The 25,194-nt window shown below is 41.3% G+C and overlaps 2 protein-coding genes across 2 annotated transcripts in view; both read left to right on the top strand.

Moving 5' to 3' along the window:
- Window positions 1–22,500, top strand: part of LOC145494609 (uncharacterized) — a 28,077-nt gene extending 5,577 nt beyond the window's left edge. Inside the window, exons 3-14 of the mRNA XM_081474138.1 lie at window positions 2,092–4,584; window positions 5,359–5,705; window positions 9,622–9,652; window positions 13,795–13,853; window positions 15,190–15,279; window positions 16,096–16,182; window positions 16,925–17,128; window positions 18,030–18,209; window positions 18,756–18,968; window positions 19,409–19,528; window positions 20,168–20,308; window positions 20,570–22,500. Coding sequence (XP_081330264.1) covers window positions 2,092–4,584; window positions 5,359–5,705; window positions 9,622–9,652; window positions 13,795–13,853; window positions 15,190–15,279; window positions 16,096–16,182; window positions 16,925–17,128; window positions 18,030–18,209; window positions 18,756–18,968; window positions 19,409–19,528; window positions 20,168–20,308; window positions 20,570–20,641 — 4,037 coding nt within the window. The 3' untranslated portion in view covers window positions 20,642–22,500. The remainder of the gene's footprint in view (window positions 1–2,091; window positions 4,585–5,358; window positions 5,706–9,621; window positions 9,653–13,794; window positions 13,854–15,189; window positions 15,280–16,095; window positions 16,183–16,924; window positions 17,129–18,029; window positions 18,210–18,755; window positions 18,969–19,408; window positions 19,529–20,167; window positions 20,309–20,569) is intronic.
- A 1,473-nt stretch (window positions 22,501–23,973) lies between these two features.
- Window positions 23,974–25,194, top strand: part of LOC145483564 (ectonucleotide pyrophosphatase/phosphodiesterase family member 5-like) — a 1,709-nt gene continuing 488 nt past the window's right edge. The window contains exon 1 of the mRNA XM_081462102.1: window positions 23,974–25,194. This exon is cut by the window's right edge and continues 488 nt beyond it. Within this exon, the coding sequence (XP_081318228.1) occupies window positions 24,102–25,194 (1,093 nt within the window). The 5' untranslated portion in view covers window positions 23,974–24,101.

Here is a 25,194-nt window from a genome sequence, read left to right as displayed (position 1 = left end):
GAGCCAAATGTAAATTCAGTCTGTAGTGAGCATTTTAAATCAATGTGTAAGATAGTGTTGACTGCCACTTGCTTGTGAGTAGGTTTCAGGAAGCCCAATGCCTTCTAGGTATTATTGTAGTTGTGGAGGTTACTTGCTGTCAGAAAATGGTAAGCATAAAATGTCACAATTACTTGTTCTGTTATCTAGTCCTTTTGCATTTCAGTTCCTTTTACATCTTTTAACTAAATTAAACTGATCTACATTATACGTGCAGTCATAATTCAGAAAGAAACTGCTAGTACAATGTGAAGATATAAATCTTGTGACTGTGTAAATGCCAAATTATGAAGTTTTTTTTAGGTCTTTCAGTAAGTCTCGCCATTCTCATTCCCAGAGGCCGTGATCATTTTTTTGGCCCAAAGAATCATGGCCTCTGGTGGCATTTCGTACTGCTAACTAAAAGGACTTTGATGTTTGGAAATGAAGAAGTAAATCTTCCTACATACATTAGCTGTAGTAGCTAAAAATGTCTTCAGCTGATTGTTTTTAAAGTGATTTCTCATCACATTTTTTATTTTTTTATTTTTTACTGCTTTTTTTTTTTTTAAGTCCAATAGGACTTTATTTAACCACCTGTTGAAAGTTCAAACACTTCTGCTGTTACTTTACACTAATACAGTACAATAAAGGCTACATACACTACTTGCAAAACAACAGAGCTATTAACACTACTTACAGTACTAGACAGCTTCCTCACCCTACTTACTATAAAGAATCGATTTTGAACACATGCCAAACACATGTGTGGATATAAATGATTTTGTAGCGGTCAGTAACATGTCCTTTTTTGTGTTACATGTTAAACTTTCCAGGGTTTCTGTTACATTACCTTACAAGTGAAATCACTTTAAATCTCATTGTGTAAAGTAGAATTATTACATGAAAAAGTTATTTCAGAAAACAAGTAACTACTACATTGTAAAAGCCAATCAGATTTGCTTCATTTACAGGGCAATATTGTTCAAGTACTGGACTCAGTTCTTGTAATCTTTAGGCTTACATGTCTTAAAGAACTAACTTACACATAATTTTTTTTTCTCCCAACTGTTTCCTTCTTTTCTTTAAAATCATCAGTTAATACCAAGTTGACTCTTAATCATAATAATCGGTACTTTACATTTGCAGGTATTTTTCAGTCTATGATTGTTAGAATGTTTCTAAATATTTTCAGTCATAAATCTCTTATTAACCAAGCTTGCTTGGGACTGCACTGTGTGAATATCAGACCTCAGTCCATACTGTCAAGACCTTGGGCTGATATTCCTCCAGTATGGCCCTCATGCTTGGTTAGTAAGACAAAAAGATATGTCTAAATTATATTGTAATGTCACTAACACTAGATATGCCAGGTATTCTTTTTTGTTGCAGGTTTTGTAGTATGAAGTGACTGTGATTATCTCACATATTGTAACTCATAGAGGGTGCCTTATCACTGCAGCCCTCCCTTAGTATTACAGTCAAGTTTCTCCAGAAATTCTCTGGTCCCCATTTATACATATAACTGGGCAGTGTGCAAAGAAGTTGTGTCTGATAGCCTGGGGTTTTGTGGATTTTTGTTTAGGCTAGTGGATTCTGAGATTAAAAAATTGAGGGAGTGCAAATTCCAGAAGTATGTTAAAAGATCAAGTTATTGTTTTAATTTTTAATTAATTTATCCTGCTTGGGAAAAAATTCTTTTAAGGCTAATGAAAATGCCTGTCGTGCACATGGAAAGATTTTCTTTGTCCCCTTGTGGGGAGAAGGAGGGGGAGGGAGAGGGGGAGGGGTGAGTACATTGTGAGAGTGAACTCTTAATTTCCTAATTGTGTATTGTATGAAGAGCTATCCACTGCATCGGCTTGCTGGCCACTAAAATCCCAAGGAAAATACAGTTGAATCTGTGAGCGTTCAAGGTAGCTGGTAGTAACTGACTGATAAGCACATCAAAGGGGCAATGATTTCAGATGGAGATAGTTTGGGAATTTTTTTTCAAATAACCAAGAATCATCTGTACAACATTATATATGTTTTATTAACACTATCGCCGTCATATGAACTGTTTTCTCATAGATATGTTTGAACCATCAAAGGGCACTGGTTTTATTGATATTCAAGATGGGGATGCCGTATCTGAATCCAGTGACACAGAGATTGTTGCACACACTAAAGAACAGGTACAGTATGGTAATCAAGCTACATCAAATGAAAGCAACAGTGACAGTGATGTAAATGACGGCCCTCCGCCATTACACAGTGATGAGGATGATGACGATGGTAGTGATATTGATGGCATAGATGGGCCCCCTCCTTTGGACAGCGATGGCAATGCTGAGAACTCGGATGGTGCAGAAGAGCTACCTACCTCGCCTAACACAGGCAGCAGCGATGAATTGAGCACCAAGAGAGCTCCTATGCCAAGTGAGAGGAGAGGTGTAAAAAGTTCTGAAGACTCTGAAAGTGATAGCGATAGTGAGAGTGGTGTAAAAGAAGCACCACCACCTCTTGATAGTGAAGATGATGGAGAAGAAAACGAACTGAGTAGTCCTAGTGCAGAAAATATGGAAAGTGCTAATGTTGACATTGTTGAAAGTGATACACATGATTCACCCGTAGAGGAAGTTAATAATGACGATGATGAAAATGATAATGATGATGACAATCGTGATGATGATGATGATGAGCGACATGATGATAACAATGATAACGATGATGATTCTAAAGAGGAGGAAGTGGAGGAGGACACTCAAGCAGTGCCGCACTCGACTGAGTCTGTCAATCTTGAGATTGAAAATGCAGAGGAAAGTGAACAATCTGATTCACCTGCAGAAGCCGAGAGGCAAGTTCCACTGCAGCACCAATCTGATGACAGTGATGATGGCATCGTTAATGAGAGAGACAGTGACCATGAAGCTGCCGTGGATTCAGTGGAAGAGGTACATGTTGCTTCTGTTGTCAATGAGGTGAGCAGCTCAGCACTAGCTGACGAGGATTCACATACAGATGGACTGAATGATAACGAAAAAACCGATGTTACTGAGGATACTGCCATTAGCAATGAACTTGATGAGAAAGAGGTTGCTGCAAGTTCATCTAGTGATCACAATCATGACCGACCACGTAGTTGTAGTAACGAAGAAAGTCCTGACGATGATAGTGATCAGGGTAGTGGTGACTCTCCACAATTTGATCCCATGGAAGATGAAAATGAGCTGGAATGGGATGTGGAAGATTTTGATCTGCCCCCTCATAAGAGTGCAAAGCCAAACTCAAAGACCAAGACAGAAGGAATAGAGGTTGACAAACTAAAGAAGTCTTTTCTGGACACTCTTAAGAGTGAAGCAGAGCAGACAAAGGTTGATGAAACTGGACAGAAATCCGAGACAAAGAAAAAGGAAAAGGTCGATAAAGGATTAAATGCAAAGAACACCCTCAAAGACGAGAAGAAACGTGCTGATGGTTATTCAAAAAATGTGACCAATCATGATTCAAAAAGTGAGCCTGGGAAACATCCCAAGAAAGTGACAAAAGAGATCTCACCTAAACCTGAACAAGACAAAACAGAAAAGAAAAGTGTTAAAGATGGGATAAAAAATGTACCAAGAACTTCGCCAACTACCAAGCAAGTTAACACTGTAACAAAACCTGTGAAAGCAAAAGTCAAAGCTACAGATAAGAGTGCAGACAAAACAGACATAAAGCAAAAGAGTGAAAAACAAAGAAAAGATATCAAAGAAAGTCCAAGGCTGACTGAAGCACCTAGTATGGAAAGGAAAGTTGTAGCAAAATCTGGAAAGGTAAAATCTGCTTCAGCGTCATCTCTCCATAGTGGCATTGATGACCAACAAAGAGGTGCTAATGAACAGCAGAGAGGTCAACAGACTCTGCCAACAAAAGAAAGAAAAAAGCCCAGACCAGTTAGTGATTTACCAGCTGATACTCGTTCACATATTAAGCATAAAGAAGAAGTAAATTTGCCTGCCATCCAAACAAAAAAAGAAATAAAGAAACCACGAAAGAGTGATAGTGATGCAACATCGGATTCTTTGATAAGGCAAAAGCCACAGAAAACGAGCTCTTCCGAGTCTGTTCCCAAACAAAAGAAAGCAACCCCCGTTATAATACCGACGCAAGGAAGGAAAACGAAGGAAAACGAAACACCCGCAGAGAGTACTGAAGTAAGGAAGGCAAAAACTAAAAGAACTGCTAGTAAGCCTGTTGCTGTTGGAACTGAACATGAAGATGCCGTTGTTAATCACGAAAGGAATCGACATAGTGATACGCATGTACCTGTTAAAAATACCGCTGAAGTAAAAGCAGCCAAACCGCGGTCAAGACACACAAGTAATGGTCACGTCTCCAGCTCACATGAAAAACTTTCCTCACATTCTGGTCGGCATGATCATGGTCACAGGGACCATGCTTCTCACAAGCACAGTGACCACGCCCATGATCGGAGCAAGCATGTTTGGCTCTGCAGAGACGATGAAATTCATAAGCTCATTGCACAGAAAGCATCTCTGTTAAAGGAATATGAGTCAGGAAGCTTGGCTGGGAGAAAAGTTTGTAAGTAAATCTTTGTTATGCACATAAATAACATTTGATATTTGTTTCTTAATATTTAATGGTTGGGGACAACAGCTGTTTGTCTCGTTATAGCTACGGTGTGTCAATCTGATGGCAGACCCTGCTTACACCTTTATATTATGGGGCAGTGTTCATGATCTGCTTTCAAACATCTAAGCCATGCAATATTACTCTTGTAGATACAACATTGCGGCCGACGGAATTTTGTTTTGTCAAAAAAGTTCATCGTCTAGTTTAAATCTATCAACCCACGATTAAATTGATAACAGGCATTGCCAGTGGTTACTACTTAGTAGACCACTTAACAGTGTAGAATCGGCTTAAAGAGTTCTAGTTCAACTGACCTGTGGCCGAGAAAATCCATCCTCTCGTTTTGCTTGAAGGGTATTCGGTAGTTTTCTTCATTCTTTGAAAGGGAAAGAGAGGCTACTCAGACGTCCCAGTGGAAAAACAAAAAAATTAATTAATTGTCCTAGGAATCAAGGGCTCAGTTTTCACGTCAACAGGTACCACATCTGCATGTGAAATTAACCAATCAATACATTTGAACGCCGACGCAATTTCGCTCCGTGTTTACATTTTAGTAATTATACCAGCAACGAAATCGGTGCCAAAGAGATAAGCATTTTTATACTTGTGAGACGAGTAGACTGACTTTGTTTTCAATATTTTGGTGTTCGGTAGAATTTAATAAAATAGCAGGAGCTTTGAATCGCATGGCAATGTGTCAGTCATCTTGGGTTCCGCTTAAAGTTTCAGGACACAGAAGCCGTTACAAAAGAGAGGAGGAGCTTGCTGATCTCCCGGATGTAGGATTCATTAGCAACAAACCGACACGGAGACAGACGAGGCCGTTGAGCGAAGCCTTTCCAGACAGAGCACCTTACAGCTCACGGAGGAAAGCTCAGCGCCGATCTCTGCAACTCTCATACTCGGGATCTTCAACAGACGAGGATGAGCGGACCAACAGAGCTGTGGAGGCAAAGAGAGGTGGTACTTTTTCTGTGGGGTTGGCGTCGAGAAACATTGAGCAAAAGGAGGCAGCAGGTGGGAGTGACTCGGATCACGAGGAAACCTGTGAATACTGTGCGGCGGAGAAGGTTTGTAAGCTGTACGGTGTATTCTAATGATTCGTTAAAGTAGTAAAACTCGACATTCTTTGAATAGTTACAGGAGATGTTCTGTTATTGACGAAGTTACGTTCAAATAGAAAACAAAAAGTAAAGTAATAGTTTGCTAAGCGGGAAGGAACACCGCACTAAAAAGATAATAAAAGACCCAGCAACAAAATCTTTTAGACTGGGGACGGTAACAAACGACCAACGTGACGTCATCATAACGCGCCATCATAGATTGGGGAACAAGTACCGTATTGTAGTAGTTCGTCAAGTGTGATCGTCTGGGTGAGGATAGATCCGCAAAGAGCTGTTGTTGGTGGCTGAATACCTGACCGGAAGTCATCTTCACAGTCAAGTGAAAAGTGTTTGTCAGTCGGTGATGTCATAAGTCTAGTCCGTTGAAACTGACTGGTCAGTTAAGCGGAGAAGGTATTCGCTGTTAAAGACTCGTGTGAAGTTTCCCAATAGTCATCGGTCAGTTCTTGTAAGTTTTGATCCGTCTATTGCTGGTCAAATTAAGTCGGTCTGTTTGAGGTCCGTCTATTGTTAGTCAGATTACGTCGTTCTGGCTAAGGTCCGTCTGTCGGTTTTGTCTACGACTTGAACAAGTCGTTCGTAAGGTCTCCGTAGTTGTTGACATGTGTTGAGAGGCGTTTATTCTAATTTGGTCAACGAGCTCTCAGAGTCAGTCGTTGCCAAATCCAGGCAGATGTATCCGTGAGGTTTCTAATTCGTTTTGTCCAACCAGAAACTGTGCGAGCTCCTCGAACGTTGTCACAGTCAGCCTGTCGCCATTGGTTACGAAATGTTGCTTAGCAACATACCTGCTGAAAATCGTAGGCTCAGGCAATTCTTCTCAATGCGAAGGTGGTACTTGTTCTCCTGGCGATATAAATTTCATTTGTTTGATGTTTAAAGAAATCTTGTTTCCTTCTGTTTACACTTCACTTTCTCACTGACGGTAGTTTTGTTCTTCATTTTGACATTCCTCTCTGGTTCTCTTCTCTTAACCTGTAGATTTATCTTTTACCTAAACGACTTCGCGCAATTTTATAAAACTGCGCTTCTCTGTTCAAGATTCTATTTTGATCTTTGTTCTCGAGGATACTGAGACGCTGAAGTCAGACGACGGAAGTAGATTACATCAAATGTTACCAACTGTGTGCTGATCGTTGTCTTTTACGTTTTTTCCTCTTGTTTACGTTGCTTGGTGTGTGTCTGTCTGTGTTTGCTGGTAATTATTAGATGTCGTGGGATGAGTATGTGAGGAATTGTAAGCAAGCCGTGACCCAGCGCCGCCAACAACAGCAGCAGACTGATGAACCCAACACTCTTCCTCTTCAACTGCTTCAAACTTTCCGCTTGCCTGGACCTTTCTTTGACTCATCTGTAAGTTTCTGTTATGTCAGCATGGCTTTCAAATGAAGCCCACTACTGGATTAAGCCAGTTCTATCTTCTCTTACTGTGAGCTAACCTTTGTAATTTCACGATCCAGTTCTGGAAGATCCATGACGTTTACCCATCGATTGCGCTTCGCAGATCAATTTCTACAGTCTCAAGTTTAAAGTGGTTTTAACCTGTGCCTAGCCTTACATTAATTCTTTCCAGTTGCAGGGCTCGAAATTGCGACTCACTGGTCGCCAATGCGACCAAAAATTGAGCACTGGCGACTAAATTTTCAGAACTGGTCGCCAGCTGGCGACTCGCGTTTTGTCCGATAACTAAAGAAAACCACGACACAACTTTTGTTTTTAAATCTTTATATTAGGAAATCAATCGGATATGGTAGCTAGTATACAACTCACCTTGCCGTTCCCAGTAAGATAATGTCTGAATATCACAAGATAATCGAAAAAATTGAATGTATTTCGACACGTCGATACTGCGTTCACGGCGCGCCATATTGTTTCAGCGGCTTCTTCCGAAACTGCGATCGCAGGCGCACTTCACCATGTGCTTTTCATTTGCCGCGAAAATGGCGGCAGATACCAATCAGTTGAAGGAACTACGTGAGTTTTTACGAGCGGGGAATGAAGATTCAAGCATGGCCTTGTTTGTCGGCAGCGAAAGGCATCGAGGAAAGTAAGTCGAAAATAAACAACGGCATTTCGAAGAAGTAGCAAAGGGAAAATACGCAATGACTCCTGTTTGTCTCACAATGAAAACCACAGACTTGAAACGTTTTATGCTTCGCCTCATTTAAAATGACTATGGAGACAACCGTCACCTTCGGACCTGAGACAAATCACCTGAGAACAACAGTAGCTTTATAACCTAGTGTTACTCGTGTTGTTTTTAATTGTTTTCGCTCTTCAGTTGTGACTTTTCTTGCATGCGAAGTGACGTATAAAATCGTGTTCTTGTGTAAGTTATATATAAAATAAGTTGGCGACCAAAATTTTTCCGTTAGTCGCCAGCTGGCTCCCGAACGAAAAAGTCAATTTCGAGCCCTGAGTTGTAACTAATTGCTGGACTACTGGACGGTCTGTTTGCGGCGTCTTTTGGCAACGTTCGTGAGTTGGGAGCGTTCATTCATTGCCACACCGCAAACGGTCTATCTTGTAACCTTACTAATGCTTTGCCCTTACCTTTAAAACTCCTTCTAGACGATAAAAAGACGTAAGTTAATTCAGCAACATTGTGCAATACTCTACCCTTTGACACTAACTAGCTCACTCAGCCCCCTTGTTGCATGTCGCTGCGAAATGCCCGGACTGCTTTCGTAGACTAATAATATTGGCGTCAGCTGAAATTGATGGAGTAGCGAAGCAACTGATGTTAGGTTAGAAGAGAGGAGTTTGTCACAAAGTGGACGTACAATAGCTTTGCGCGATTGTTTTCTGCTGAGTTGGAGGGGAAAAGTTTCCGTTGGACTTAAAATCAGCAAAACCAAGCAGTAACATGATAGAAAGGTTTTAGTGTTTGCGCCGGCTTTCTGTCAAAGTCTTAGCATAGGATAGCATAGCAAGAAAAACAGGCCCCCAAAATATGTCTTGTATAAAAGAATGCTGATCCTAATCAAGCTTGTGTGTGAGACTTCATGAGGGGGAATATGGCACTACAGTTAACGCGCGATGAAAAAGTAATGGTCGAAGCGTTAAAATTGTTCCAGTCTACAAAGAGCATTTTCAATCGTTCTTGCGAGTAAACTGGGCAAATGCAAATTTACTTCGCGGTTTTAGTGTGCTGTCAGTGTTTAATTACAAAATTAAAGATTACGCTCCTGAAATGTTCTTCGCTTACTTTCTGAAAGGAAGCAAGTTACCTTTACCACAATTTTCTTCCAACATCTGCCATTTTTATGTGGTTTTACACAGATGTTTTTGATACGAAGGGAAGTCGATTCCCCTTGGTATTGTGTTTGGGAATCTTGTTTGTAGAGCGTGTTTCTCTCATTAGTCGGGTGAAATTCGTTATTCCTGAGATGAATTTTATTTTGGTCGTGTTTATAAACTGAATTGCTCAATTATTTTGACTGGTAGAATATGTGTTATTGGTACGTAGCAATGGTATTAATAATTAACCGCAAAACCACCGCTGTGATGGATTCGAATGAAGTCGGTCAACAATCAAAAAAGTTTCAATTTTCGTTCGTGTCAGTACTGAACCTTCCTACTTTTGTCCTGATTTTTTTCTTTCCGTTGTTGACAATGTTCATGCGAGTTTTGCTGTAGATCGATGCGAACACATATTGTTTTACACTTCCCGCCGAAAACTTCATGCTTCTTCAAACTTGCCTACTCGATGAATTCCATCCCTTTGTATGTTACGCGAGGGACTTGTTTTTTGTTACAATATGCAATATTTTATTGTGTGTTATTCATTTTTCGTGTCGTTCTTGGTTTATGTTTTGTAAACCTGTATTTTAACAAAGCATTTGTGTTTTCACTTTTACAGGCTGCAAGTAAAGCCCGTGAACGGAACCCAGGTAAGAATCATCGATATAATTTTAGTCGGTTTTCATTTTCAAGTTGGGGTTTACTTGTTAATTCGGCTGACCTAAGAAAATTTAGAATCATTTGTTTCTTCTCGAGGAAAATGGAATAAAGTTTAGCGAATTTGATGGTCTCGGTATGGAGCGCAGCGGGTCCTTCTGAACGGGAAGCAAACCTTCCTGAATGCAATCGTTTGCATTAAATTTGTTTGCATACGTAGCGTCGCGAAGGCTTCCAAACTAATATAAAACAACATTACCATTAAGTTGCTTACCCCAAGACTTACCAAACATTTGCCTTTACTCACTGAGTTCCTACACTTATCAGTTAACTTTCTGTACTTTATTAGCGAATATTTGAGCTTAAATTGGTTTCTGATCTCGTTTGCTTTGTGGGATTAAACCACGTTGACTACTCTTTGTATGTAGTGCAAACAATACTCGCATGCATTGAATTATCACGAAATGCACATATTCTGTTAAATATTTTATTACTCTTGGTGTTTGAGGTTGATTATCTACGTAATTACATGTCTGACTAGCGGTATTTATCTAGGAAATACTGGGGCCAATTCGGAATGCTGGCGTCCAAGAGTTCACAGAGAAAGAAAAACATAGATAGATTGTGTCTTTCGACCGCCAATCACGTTGTAAATTATGTTGTTTTTTGCCGTCCTTTTGTCCTGGCCCTGTTTTCCCTACTCGGCAACTCTTTTGCTCAGTTCGAATCGTCCGTTGGTAACGTTTTATTTGGCGCAAACAGCCTATGAAAAGCGCGGACATGCGTCTGCGTTCGCCAACTATGAAGCAAGCGGCCATAAAACAAAATGGGCCATTTCCGAGTTGCTTTTTGCCTTTGTGTCAAAACGAGTCCATTCATATGAAAATGTGTTCCGCCTACAGGTTCATTTTCCTGTTAATCAAACTCATTTCGCTATGAAAGTTTTTGCATAAGGACTCGTTTTGAAACAGAGGCCTAAGGTAACTCGGGAATGGCCTATTAAGCTGTCCACACGGCCGGGCGGAGTCCGGGAACAACATCCTTTTCCGCTCGAAATTTGACTGAGCCCGCGATTTTTGACTGGGTACTTGTTAAAGGCTGGTTGTCACTAGCGACGGAGTCGTAGTTGGAGTCGTAATCAGAAGCGCAGAGTGATCGGAAGCAGAACACCCATTCCGCTTATGACTCCGTCGCTTACCAATCACAACGTTCGATTCCGGGCCTTGTGATTGGTTGGTTCTTCTGCTTCTGCTTCCGACTCCGACAATTTAGTTTTCACTGGAACTTAAGAGACGGAGTCGTAAACGGAATCAGAAGAAATGGAAACGTCTTGATTTTTCCGACTCCGATTCCGTCGATTTTATGACTCCACGTAGGACTCCGATTTTAGGCTCGATTTCCGCCGCTTTCTCGAGTCCGGTCTACGTTCCTCCTCGGGGGAGGAGCGCGGGCTCCTTTCCCGGACAGCGGCTGGTAATCGAGCCTACTCCGATTTTCGATTTTCATTAGGTCGTAAGCTCTCTTACGACTCCGACTACGATTCCGACTACGACTCCGTCGCTAGTGAAAACCAGCCTTAGGTAACCTGAAGTAAGGCTGTTCTGATTGGACGATAGGAATCGAAGACCTTTCTGATACTTAAGCGTGGATTGCCAAAAAAATTCTTTCAACTCCCCTCGATCTGTGCTAAACTTTGTTTATTGATGACACAATCTATCTCATCAGTCAGGGAAACAGTACCGCAACTTTCGTGTTGAAGTGGCGAAGCAACTGAATGCGTCTTGATAGCCCTTCGGAGAGTACTTTCGGAATACTTTCGCAATACTCGGGAATACTTTCGGATGACTCGGAGTACTTTGGAATACTTTCAGAGTACTCCGAGTACTCTGGAGTACTTTCGGAGTACTTTAGGATCACTCGGAGTACTCTGGAGTACGTGTGGAGTACGTTCGGAGTACTCCGAGTACTCTGGAGTACTTTTAGAGTACTACGAATTCTCTGGAGTACTCTGGAGTCCTACGGTGTATTCCGAGTACTCTGAGGTACTTTAAGAGTACCTTCGGAGTACTCGGAGTACTCTGGAGTACTTTCGGAGTGCCTTCGGTGTACTCCGAGTACTCTGGAGTACTTTTGGAATACCTTCGGAGTACTCGGAGCACTCTGGAGTACTCTGGAGTCCTTCGGTGTACTCCGAGTACTCTGGGGTACTTTCGGAGTACCTTCGGAGTACTCGGAGTACTCTGGAGTACTTACGGAGTACCTTCCGAGTACTCTGGATTCCTCGCGGAGGATAACAATCGAAAGCTTTACGAGTGCTTTAATGAAGATCTGCTCCCATATTTATTGCCTTTACCTATTTTTAAGCGCTGTGATTTCCTTTAATCTAACTTGTGGTGTTTAATTTTCGTTCGGTGTTGCACAGCGCCATGCTGTGTGATAGTATGACTGATACCTGATTGCCTTCTGGCTAAAGTTTATGGTTACATGTATACGTGTTGATATTTTAATATTCGAATTGTATTGCTTTGTTGAATGTTGACTCTTAAATGAAAAGCCATTTACGTCTTTGAAAATTTGTGATCAGGCGATCTTTTGTCAAGATGCTGTACAATTCAAATTCAGTGGGGTTGTGATTTTATCTAAAACGGGATAATTTAAAAAAATCCCGATAGAAAATCCTTTTTTGTTGTACAAGCAATGAAAAAGAATCGACAATTGTCAATAACACTTCTGCAGGAGTCGATAATATTCTGATAAGTTGAAGATTTTAATTTCCAATTTGGCTTTGTCGTAACGGAGCAATTTAACGTAAATAATAAACTAAATATTTGTTCACTTTGCATTTGAAATGATATGAAGTTGTTTGAAAGGGATTAGGAAGTTTATTTTAATTTAGATTGTCGGCTGCCTAGATGCAGAGCAGATCTTGTTATGAAAGCAGGGTTAACTCGAAAATAGCTTTGGTTGAAAAAACAAAATGGATCGTGTGCGAAAATCTGAATGGATATTCAGTTTGGAAAGAATCGGCAGTTTTTCCTGTTTTGACATATGCGCGAGTTACACTGATGCCAACTGCAAATTATTTTATTTCTTCCTAACGTATAAATTTAGACTTTTTAGCTCTTAAAATAGGTCGATTTCAGGTTGAGTTTCCAAACAATCTTGTTTATGTTTTGGATGCATTAAAAAAGAAATCGGGAAAAAACATCTACCCCGCTAAATAGTTTTTGTTTAATGAAAACGGTTCCCTACGGAGAAGACGATTACAGTGTGGATCCTGCAGGTAATTCTCGATAGAGTAAATATGGAAGGACGTTCATTTTGAAAAGAACTGAATGCGTTAAACGAATTCATTGAAAAGGCTTCACGTCTTGTTACGAGACAGCTGGCTGCATGTAGGCAATCTCAATTAGTTGTGTTTCCTATTAATCGTCACTTAAGAATTTCTATTTCGGATGCTAGGTACTCAGAAATGTATTAAACTTGGAGGAATTCTCGCGTATCTGACGCTGGCTTTGCGAAATTACTCGAGAATGTTTTTCCCTGTTCAATTCTTGTTTATCTGTCTGTCAGTGCATATTTTCGGGTATCTTGCGTATAAATATTTAATTACCTGTAGTCGGTGGGCGCTCTTGTCATATCTGTCAAATATTCCAAGCCCGTTTGGGAAGAGGAGGCCCGCTTTATTTTCTCTTGTGAGAAATAAGTTTGCCCGAGGCGCGCGCATGTTAGCCTTGCGGCTTTCTTCGCAATTTTTGCGCGGGAAAACGTGTTAACGATCAGATGTTATCCTGATGTAGCTTGGTCTTAAAAACTAGAAATGGTTTCTGATGAGTACGAGTTCAACATCCCGGAAGTGAGGCTATTCTTCCGATTCTGCGAGCACAAAGACAATGATTCCCTTCCGATCGGTAAGAAGCACAGAAAAACTTCTGCTTGTTTCAGCGGCAGCTCCATCTGAGATCTATCGTGTGCTGCTGCAATCGATTTGAATTAATTTCTGCTCCACTAGCAGCTTGATTAACTGTTTGACTGTGTGACTACGTAGTTGTTTAAAGGGAGAATCGCACTCGCCTGTTCTAGCAACAGATACTTAACATTTCCTTTTTTCTCTTTTGTTTCTTCCTCTTTGCAGCGTGGGAAGGCCCTCATCACCCGAGGAACCTTCTTCTTGGAGTTGTGTACACGGCCAAGGTAAGTCCTTGTCAAACACATCTTATGTGCGGTTTGCGGGTTTGAATAATTCCTACGCAAATTCAGATCCACGCACAAGCTTTGAGCTATACGTAGAGCAGACTTTCGAGAAACAGAACTGCGGTTGCGTGAAGTTGTTTCCCCCCATTTTGTCGAATGTAAGTTTATCGGTGAGTCACACAAGATTTGATTCAATTCGGTGTGGAAAAAGAATCTCGAGCGAAAGTCACGAATCGACTAAAAATGTTTGTTTAGAAGTATTTTATGGAAGGGTCAGTAAAATTGTTTAATAGTGTTATGCTGCTTTGTATTTCGTCTTGTCCTCGCATTTCAATTGTATCGATCATCTAGGAATTACCATAGAGTTTCAATACTTTATGTCTGTCATCCTTTTGTACTTTGCATGTTTTCCACTGATCGCGATCATTTTCCTTCAGAATTTGCATCCCAAAGACCTGCTATTGTTTCTGTTGACAGGTTATACTATAAACAAATGGCCAAAATGAAACCCTCTGACCTAATAAATTGTGTGGTACTTCTAAGTTATTAGAAATGTTTGAGGGATATTGATTGTACTAAACACTGTAAAATCGACTTTTCCCACAAGAGATTGGCGTTTTTTCATTGCAATATTGTGTTGGGTTTGAATTTACTTTTGACGAAGAGATAACTGTTTGCAAGTCTCGCCGATTCGTAAGTCGAAAGTGTAATTCGTGGATTAACTTCTTTAAAAGTGAGAGTAACAAATGTGTTTGAGCCGTTTGAGACACTTTCTCAGACGTGATACAGTATTTGTTCATATAAGTGATGTTTGCCTTAGCAGATGACAAAATGTGATAGCTAACCCAGACTGTGTTCTGATCTTAACGTTAATTTATGGATAAGAATTAGCACTTTTTCCTCCTTTTATTTTGCATTGCTATAAAACTGCGGAAGAATTGGACAATATTATTTCGACTTGATACCGTAATGCTTCGAGGCAGGAAGAATTGCTTGATTTGCCGACAATTATTATTTTTTGAGAACATCTTTTCCTATGCTTAGTCCAAGTGCTGCAATGCATGACAATAGTTAAGATGTCGGTGAGAGAACTAGTGGCTGCTGAAACAAAGAGGTCTTTTGTTTCCTTGCTTGGAAATTTAAATAACAAAAGCAGTGTGTGTAAACGAATATCTTCCCTACTTTTCGCTGCACGATACTTCATTATTCACTCTCTAAACTGACTTGCCAGTGATAGTTTATACAACGCAAACATACTGCTAGGCTTTTGAAACTATTTTCAAATGTAATATACAAGTTCTTAGTTTCTCATTTTCCTTGGCTTTTTCCTTTCCAGTACCTGGGATCATCGCAAATTATGTCGCCCCAGTCCCCTAACAAAGCCGTACGGATGGAGCAGGCGCAAGAGGCCGTGGGACGGATAAAGGTGAGACTCCATGCCTCGTTTGTGTGTGAGCAATATTGAACAATGTCGCAGAGTCGAGGTTAGTGTGGACAAAAATACAAGAACAGTATGAAAACATCCACACCAACCTTGTTCTGGTACTATTTTTCTTATGCACAGAAGTGGAATGAAGGAAAGTTCTTATACGGAAAGAGCAGTAGAACTCTGTGCTATTAGAAATTGAAGCCACTTCTCTTGGACCGTTGGACTCGTGTATGACATGAAGCAAGTAGAGAAGTAACTGTGGGATTTATTGAAGAAACCGAAAGTAGATGGAACCAACCTTACATTTACGGACGGCTTTAATGAACGAGAACTTCCCCACATCCATTCATACCAACTATGATTGAATGCTGTGATGGACTACAATCTTGGTTAATATAAATGAAAACTTAAGACCACCCCTCCCCCCATTTAAATTATGAAAAACTGGCGTGTTTTGGTTTTAGCGCAAGTTCATGGTTCATTCGGGGGGAGGTGTTGGTTTTATTTCTTATTTTATTCCGATCAAGATCGTAGCATCCCATCCAAGGGGGGGAATATTATTGCTGTTTTTATTAATCCTGGTTGCCTCATGTCTTGGTTCAGTAGTGCGGCTTGCATGGACCTTGGGTGATGGTAATCAGACTGTCGTTACTTTACATGACGCATTCCTCCAACTTGCCCCAAAATGCTCACATAGGGGAGGGCTGCCCGCTAAAGGAGATTGGCCCCAGGCTATACAAACCTTGTTAAGTAAATGCATGTCATTAATTGTTCCTCCTCATCAGTAGTTCGTTGGGTTTTCTTGTTTGACAGGTGCCTGAAGGTGAGGACCAACCTACCACCGATGTGGACCTGTTCATCTCTACCGAGAGACTAAAAGTCGTCAACTCTGGAACCAAGGTAACGCGTTTTGTCAGACGGATACAATGGCTAATTCCCTCATGGTACCATGGAATTATGGGAGTTGTATTCATTAAAACAAATATCCAGTCCAAGATGATGAATACAACTACCATGAGTCCCTGCAGGCGTATCTCGTAGAGGGAACTGGTCATTCCAAAGTGACGGCTGATCTGTGTGTGGTGCCATTGATTGACTGTTACTTGACAACACTGCACAAATCAGCTCTGCAGAGATATGTGTTCAGTATAGAGTTTTTAAGGACGAGTCTTAGTCTTCTTTTGAGAGGTGGACGAATTAAAGGAGCTCAGTCACGGAATATTGAATTATTTTGGCCACGTGCAAAATTACCGTCAAATTGAAGGAAACCTGAAAATGATAGTTTACTACGATAGAAAATAATCAAAGAGATTATGCTGATTGATAAACGAACAAAGGTGGTGAAGGATGGAGAAGATTGACACGGACTACAAACGACTAACTTGAAAAATTTAGGCTAAACTTTTCAAGATACGCAAACAGTGATGTAGCTTCTTTAAGCGCGCGAAAAGAGGCGTATAATTTTTGCCCAAGTATCTTTAAGTTCACTTCCCTGTCGTGTTCAACAGGAAGTCACGTTAGATCACGCCATATTAGCCAGGTTAGCCTAATTAGCCATGTTAATCTTGTAAGATCGCGCGCAAAGAGACGTATAATTATTGCCCAAGTACCTGAAAGTTCACTTCCTTGTCGTGTTCAACAGGAAGTCATGTTAGATCACGCCCTCCGTACCGTGTCGTTTATCGCCGATATCGGGGATGTTCTGGTGCTCATGGCTCGCCAGCCGCCCGAGGAACATCACAATCAGGAGGTGTTGAAACCTTCACAGATCCTGGCGAGTGTAGGAACAGCGCAGACCGACCACAAAAACATCAAGATCACCTGCCATGTCTTCCAAGCTCCCGAGGTTTGTTTGAGAAATATAAGTCATATTGAACGGATTTTGAACAATCTCTCCCCACCCCCCCCCCCCCCCCCATGTACCTAGATATCCTCAGTCTCCTACTAGTTTGTATTCTTATCAAATTCATGTTCAATTTCCGGCAATCATGGAAGTTACGGTAGTAACGAGTGTCACTATTTAAATCCACGAAAAGAATCTTGGGCTTTTAGTTTTTGGAAAGAGTTTCATAAATGAAAGAATTAGATAATGAAAAGGGCCACTGAGTGTCCCATTCAGTCATCATGATGAGGGAAGTTGATTGTTTTAATCATGATTTTTATACTCATTCAAGTCAGTGAATATTCTGTTCTCTCCTCCCCAAAGCTTGTTTTATGTCTTTTTGTAATTATAACCCTTTCAGTCCCATTTTTCAAGACGTTAATTCTTCTTACTGTTATTCTACAGTTCTTTTCATGTCAGCTCTGAGATTTTGGTTGGACATCAAGGCAATGTCACTGAGTTGATGATTTTCTTTATTCTCGTCACCTTTTTGCTTGAAAATGTGTCGGTATTATAACAAGAAATTACCTTTTGATCACTCCTGGAAATTCAAGGGTAAAGATGAAAATGCGGAGGGGTAAATTTACACCTTCTTGCCATGTCTTGGATGTTTTCTTCGGCGATTGCAGAGGAGGAGAGGGAGAGAATAAATCATGTTCTGTTGTCTCTGTTTTAACTTCGCATTAAACTATCCTCTTACTAAAGGGTTTAGCTTTGGGTCGTTGAAATGAAAAAGGCAGCGCAGATTATTGAGTTGTGCGCAAAATACAGAGCAATAACCGGACGAGATTTATTCCATCTCGCGATTGATATTTTTAAACGACTTCCAATTTGCCCTGTTGATGGCCCTGTTGATTTGTTCTAGGCCCAGGTGATAGCCAAGAGTATTGGACAGGCGTTCAATGTGGCTTATCAGGAGTTTTTGAGACAAAATGGTTTAACAGATGAAGTTGTAGAGGATGCCGAGTACAATGGTGTGTTAGAGGCACAAAAAATACTCGGTGAGGATTTATCGTTATTGGCTGATGAAAGTAACGCCAAAGAGGTAGGTTAAATTCATATATTGTTTCTTTTTTTATTACTAGCTCTTTTGTTATGTATTTCCCCTTACTTTCTGTACTTCGGTGTTGCTGTTTTTCATCGTGATAACTTAACGTGGTTGCCAGGACATCAGCGTTATTTAGGCTTGTCACGCAGTCGTCATTGGCAATGAAAGATTGTGTGACAGTTTAACAGAAGCCACACAAAGTAGACCGTGGTGAGATTGAATTCGCAGCTTTTGAACATTGGCAAATGATTTCAAACTAGATTTTTTAAAATAAATCTTCCGAGACATTTTTCAGTGGAGATATCACAGCGCACATCTCTGTTAGGATAGCAGAAGCAATCACTAATCTGTAGTTACGACCAGCTGGTGAACGATCCAAGATCCACATCGAGGATCTACACCAAGGATCTTCGCTGCAGATGGTAATGACATCCTGGAAAATATAACCCAAGGATTTTCAAGCAGCCTTTTGTAGTCCTTTCAAACTTCCCCAATCTTAACCTTCCTTCCTTGTTTGTCTCTACAATCTTTGTTTTGTTTCAGGTGATTGTCAATAAAAAGCCGGCTGAAATGCTTGGTGTCATGATCGTAGAGTCAGGTTGGGGATCCATGATTCCTTGCGCCATTATTGCGCATATGGCAAAGGACGGGCCAGCGGCCAAGTCTGGCAGACTCAATGTTGGTGACCAGATCCTCTCGGTCAACGGTACAAGTTTGGTCGGTCTCCCTTTGTTAGAGTGTCAGAATATTATCAAGGTAATGATGTGAGTTTACTGTAGACAGAGTATAAAATGATGTTAGGTTAAAAGTAGATGAATCCTACTCCTCCTCCCTCTCCGCAAAAAAAGGGCTTGAGCACTTGACCTGGGTGGCCAGTCACTCGCCTCCTCCAGTATTCATACCCGTGTTCGTATCCTGGATCTGGTGACACAAGTGGGTCGAATTTGTTGTTGGTTCTTGTCTTTGTCTCGAGGGTTCTTCTTTGGACTCTCTGGTTTTTCTTCCTCCATAAAAACCAACACTCCATATTCTTGTTCAATCGTGATGCACGAACACTTCATTGCGAGTACATCTATGCTCCTCTGGGTTTCGAGGGAAGATATTTTTTTACAAACAGAACAAGGTGAAAAGAGGTTGAACTTAAGTGTTGTTTGATTTCGTTGAATGTAACTGAGTGTTTTTGTTTTTATTTACAGAGTATCCGCCCAACCACTAAGGTCGTGATGAAGATCGTGTCGTGTCCTCCGACTGTACAAGTTGTGGTTAACAGACCGGATACCAAGTATCAACTGGGATTCAGTGTGCAGAATGGAATGGTAAAGCAGTATTCTCTATAAGGCGCCTTGCTAATGACTAAACTATTACTAAGAGAGCAAATCACTCCCGGGTGAGTACTTCCTGACCTTTCATAGGGTAAAGGATGAAGCAAATGAAAATGGATGCCCTATTTAACGTCCAAACCCGAAAAATCACAAGATTTTTTAATTCGCGTCAGTGTTGTTCGTCCGTCGTAACGACGAGGACCATCTAGTCATGCTGGGGATAAGATCGGGGTCTGTGGGTGCACAGATAACTCATCAAGCCAACTCGCGCTCGGAAGATTCTCAAGACGGCGGATCAGTTATTGTGTCTCTGAGCGTCGCTTTGAATTCGTCGTACTGTTTTGTCGTACACAAACAAGTTTTGCTGAAGAAGATGTGGCTTTGGACGTTTTTGAGATTGGGCATTCCATTTGTGAACCGATCTCTACCCTCTTGTCGGAATGTTTTGTGAAAGCTTTCCTACGTTACTTTCTTTATTTTCTTTCCTTTAAAAACAAAAGCCTACTGGTCTTGTCGTTAAGAACCCGTCTTTGAAGCGGGCGGGGAGGGGAATCATTAATAGAACGTGTAGATGGACAAACCTGACTTACCCACAACGATTTATCAGTCGATTATTGCTCTCATCCTGTTTAGATTTGTAGTCTAATGCGTGGTAGTATAGCGGAGAGAGGAGGTGTTCGAGTCGGTCACAGGATTATTGAGATCAATGGCGAGAGTGTGGTGGCGACGTCACATCAGCATATTGTGGAACTCCTGGCCACTACAGTGGGAGAGGTAAGTGGCGTTATGATGCTGTGCGTGTGCTAATCACGTGTTACCCACGCACTGTCCGCGTTGTCCTTGTGTTAGTATTCAGTATTAACGTTCTTTTTGAATAACGTGACGTGCTTCTCCTGTGTCACTAACTGAAAACATTGTAAGACGATGAGAAGAGACAACAGCAACATCCTTTATTTTACCCTTCTTCTTACGACTGAATTGAGGAGAAAAGAAGAGATTGTTTTATGATGACTGATTCACGTTCTCTCTCTCCAGATTCGTATGAAGACGATGCCTGCCTCCATGTACCGCCTTCTAGTTGGTTTGGAAACACCACAACACATCTGATCTAATCAGAGAGGAGTTCACGCTTACGTTACCGGCGCGCCGCTTAAAAAGGACTCGCCTTCAGTCACACAATCGGAGAGAACTTGTCACGCCATGGAGGAACCTTTGTCACGTAACTCGTACGTGCGCCTTGACACGGTGGAAATCGAACTGAAAACCAGAAGTAGTATTATCTCTGGGTTTAACTCCAAAATACCCGGCCACTTTGAAGCTATACGTCCAAAACAGTGGCTACACGGTTACGAGCCGCTTGGGCCACTTCAGTAATATACACGCTCTAAAGGCTGGTTTTCACTAGGGACGAAGTCGTAAGAACGCTTACCACCTAGTGAAAATCAACAATCGGAGTCGGAAGAATCAGAACGTTTCCATTTTCTTCCGATTCCGCTTTCGACTCCGTCCCTTATAATCCAGTGAAAAGTAGGTTTTCGGAGTCGGAAACAGAAGCGGAAGAACCAACCAATCACGACACCTGGAATCGAGCATTGCGATTGGTTTATTCTGCTTGCGACTCCGACAATCTAGTTTTCATTAAATCATAAACGAGAGAGTCATAAGCGGAATCAGTGTTCTGCTTTCGACTCCGTCGGTTTGATTTTCACTCGATCGTATCGCTCTACGCTTCTCATTACGGCTCCGACTCTGTCGCTAGTGAAAACCAGCCTTAAAACGGGGTTACGGTTAGCGTTGGAGTTAGCCCTGTAGCCAAGTAGGCTCGTAGGCGCGAAACCGCTTAGCCTAAACAAACGAACGAGTCCGTAACCTCGTACTCAATCTGTTTAGGGGTACAGCTTTGAAGTGGCCGGGTAATCTGCAGTTGTCTCTGAACGCATAGTTAACAAGAAGTGACAGAGATTTGTATTGAATCAAGCCCTCTGGGTTCTTCCTTGCGTCCTTGAAAGAATTTAATATTTAAAGTGTACGTTGCTTGGATATCAGATCGTTTGTAGATAACAAGAGAATCGTTTTGAATTCTTGAAGTAGAGCTGAACGAAAAGCAGAAGTTATTTATCAGCGTCGAACTTGCCATCACAACATTTGCAAGTTTGGGTGGGCAAATACTTACAAATACTATAGTAAGTACATTTATAGATTTTGATAGGCGCGTTCTTCTGTTTAAAAAAATGGATTACTTGGTTGGTTTTTCTAGCTTATGAGTCAGTGTTTTGGAATAAAAAGCACCGGCGCGACAGTTTCATCTTTTACAGTATGTCAACATTTAGAATGTTTTAATGTTTGTTTCGTGCGCTCAACGACAACTCTTCCAGAGCCCACTGGAATGGGTCGACGGCTTTAATTTCGTAACAAACTGCTTTTCTGCGAACGTTTGAAATAACAAACGGCCGTTTTACGGATCACACCCTTGCTTGTTGACTGTCAACCCTTGGACAAATCAAAAAAGAAGAGTAATTACTATACTATTCCCGCATTACATTTTCGCAAAACAAACCTATCTTGCTTGTGTGAAGCAGCAAGATAAACGAGCGCGAACTTAGTAAAGGAGAGAAACGAAGTCGAGAGCATATCGTTTCTAGGAAATAATGGACGCCTGCACGCAGGCTAATGTTTTCCAAGTTTCAGACAGACAGAGAGGAGGTATTTAGTTAATATAGTTTCGTTTAGCCTATCATCCTTTTATCGCAGCTGGCACCTCAGGCCTCCTGCCGTTTAGGATACCAGTGTTCACCTTAATCCGTCTAATTTGTCGTTGTCCCATAAAGTCGGGACAAAAATGTCACAGGACGTCCCAGAAGAGAAAATCTGAATGTTAGCTTTGTTGTTTTTCCAAAGATGCAGTTGTTATTAATAATCTGAGTCAGTGGAAAATTATAAATAAATTCTATTTAAAATGTTTGTAACTATTGTCATCAACGACTTTTTTACCTTGTATGTGGAATGTATCGAGTCAATGTGACAGTGGCGGATCCAGACTTTGAGCTAAGGGGGCGGGAGGGGGGGGACGGGGTGTGGTTTTGTTTTACTGGCCCTGCCGGCTTTTCTTCCTTCAGTCATTTCTTCTTTTTTCACCCAAAATAGGGGGGGGGGGGACTCGGGCCCCCCGGGCCCCTCCCCTAGATCCGCCACTGTGTGATGTTCTGCTATTGAACCATAAACTCAGTTTCTCAATCAACAAACATCAAACGAATGTTTGGCAACCTCTCCTCGTTTGCGTTTGGACTACCTTGTCTTAAAATGCCTATGAAATGAAAGAATATCTCTGGAAATATTGAAGCAGTATTCTTGAAACTTGGCACCAGAAATGTACATCACAAAAGAGACCAAATGACACCCATAGTGTCGTTGCCAAGTAAACTCTCTTGGCTCCAGTCTCTTTCTGTCAAAAAACAAATATCCTCATCTTCAACCCTTTAAAGTGGGACCGAGGGTCCGGCTTAGAACAGACATGGTTCCCATATTGTCTTCACTTTCATCATTAGATTGGCTGGAGTAGACGGTCTTTGGTCAAGACAGAAACTGGGAATTTCAGTTTTAGTTAAGACAGGGCCAGCGTCAAAACTGTTGTCATGGTGACAGCACAACAGATGTCATTTTGTTTCTTTTGTGATGTACATTTCTGGTGGCAAGTGTGAAGAACACTCCTTCAATTTTTCCAGAGATATTCTTTATTCAGTGCTTATTTTACCATTTTAGTTGCAAACCCCATAACGTCATTACTTTCCTAATTTGCATAACACAAAACGTCAATATCTCTTAACACGAAAAAAGATATTCCAAAAAGGAAATCGCCATTCTTTATTTTGGAAAGCCTTTCAAATAAGGAGCAATCTCAGGCACTTTAACCTCGTCCCCAGGTCGCCCCATCAAATGTGGGAAGGGTGGAAAAAGACCCTAGTCTTGGTCGTTCGATTCTGTCATTTGATTGATCAAATAGTTTATGCAGTTTTAATTGTTTTTGAGCACAAAAGGGCGATGCCCTGCCAGGAAGTGACATCTAGTGCATTCACTTTAAGAATGTCTCTTAAAATGCTATGATTTTAAATTGCTAAGGGATAATCACAAAGTGTCGATAAGTGAACGGAAGTTATTGAAAACCAAATGAGCGCATAATTCCTGTTAAGTGGTCTCGGCGTTGCATTCCAACTGACCGCAACAATGAGGCTTGTTTAAGCGATTTCCGCTTTAAAGGAAATACTTTTTGAATTGCAAGAATTCTCTGTTCCCTTTCAGTCTCGGGCAGTTTTTGTCGAAAAGAATTTCCAGAGAATCTTCTTGTCAAGGGCGCTACAGCTTTAGTTCCAAGTGATGTATCCTTGTCACGAACAAAAGTCGATTGGTTTAATATGAAATTTTCAATGCCCAACTACTTCACTGCTTAACAAAAAGCGGATGTTCGATTGGCTCTCAGACTGAATTCGCGTCTGACAAGTCAAACGGAAAGAATATTACTGAAATATATTGAGGAATCCGAACCAGACACGACAAGAATGCACTTTCCAACATGATGGTGAGAAGTTTGAACTTGGCGATGGTTTGGACTGTTCTCGTTTCACTTGCAACGTCAATCACAGCTTTGTCTAAAGTTAATCCCGTAATACTCGTTTCTCTTGATGGACTTGGATGGCAGATTATGGAAGATAAACTCGCGAACACGCCAAATCTCGACTACATCACTAGAACAGGCGTCAAGTCCAAGTGTATTCGCACAGTGACTCCAAGCTTGACGTGGCCGAACCACCATACTTATATGACGGGTCTGTACCCGGAAAGCCACGGAATCGTGTCCAATGTGTTTTATGATCCACTTTACAGCGAGTGGTTTATTTACGAGAGTGATTGTTCCAGTTATGACCCGAAGTTCTACAACGATTCTGAACCGATCTGGTTGACCCTCCAAAGACAGGGAGGGGTGAGTGGGGTATATTTTTGGCCGGGTGCAGGCGGTTACGAGGATCGACCGACGTTTTTTGCTAAACCGATATGCAACGTGAACTGTCAGACGAAAGACAAAGACCTATCGGCGGCAACAAACTCGTCGTATTCCCCTCACTGTGTGTTGAATTTTTCAGAGCCATGGCATTCTAGAATTGATCAAGTTGTACAATGGCTTACTTCTGAAGATCCGCCGCAGTTTGTTGCTGTTTACTTCGAGGAGCCTGATATCAAGGGACACAAATTTGGCGTTTATTCTCAAGAATATCTGAACGAGATCGAGCGAATCGATGAGGAAATTGTGGGATATCTTTTAGACCGTTTGTCGCATTCTAACTTACTTGATGAAGTCAACTTAATGTTTGTTACTGATCACGGTATTTCTAATGCATCTGAAGGCAGAGAGATCTATCTCGACGACTACGTCGATCCCTCATTATACTTCCTGTCCCAAATCGGAACCGCGGCGCATGTCTGGCCCTTGGAGGGCAAATTTCAAGAGGTTTACGGCGCCTTAAAACGCGTCAAACACTCGTATATCAAAGTGCACAAAAAGGAAGACATCTCTGATGCCCTGCACTGGAAGAATAACCGACGAATCCCACCGATATTTGTTGATCCGGACCTAGGCTGGCAGGTGTTCCAGTCAGCGCCGGAGTCTC

The sequence above is a fragment of the Orbicella franksi genome, chromosome 1 (assembly GCF_964199315.1).
Source record: "Orbicella franksi chromosome 1, jaOrbFran1.1, whole genome shotgun sequence".
In the NCBI taxonomy this organism is placed as follows: Eukaryota; Metazoa; Cnidaria; class Anthozoa; order Scleractinia; family Merulinidae; genus Orbicella; species Orbicella franksi.
This window is presented reverse-complemented; position numbering and strand designations above follow the sequence as displayed.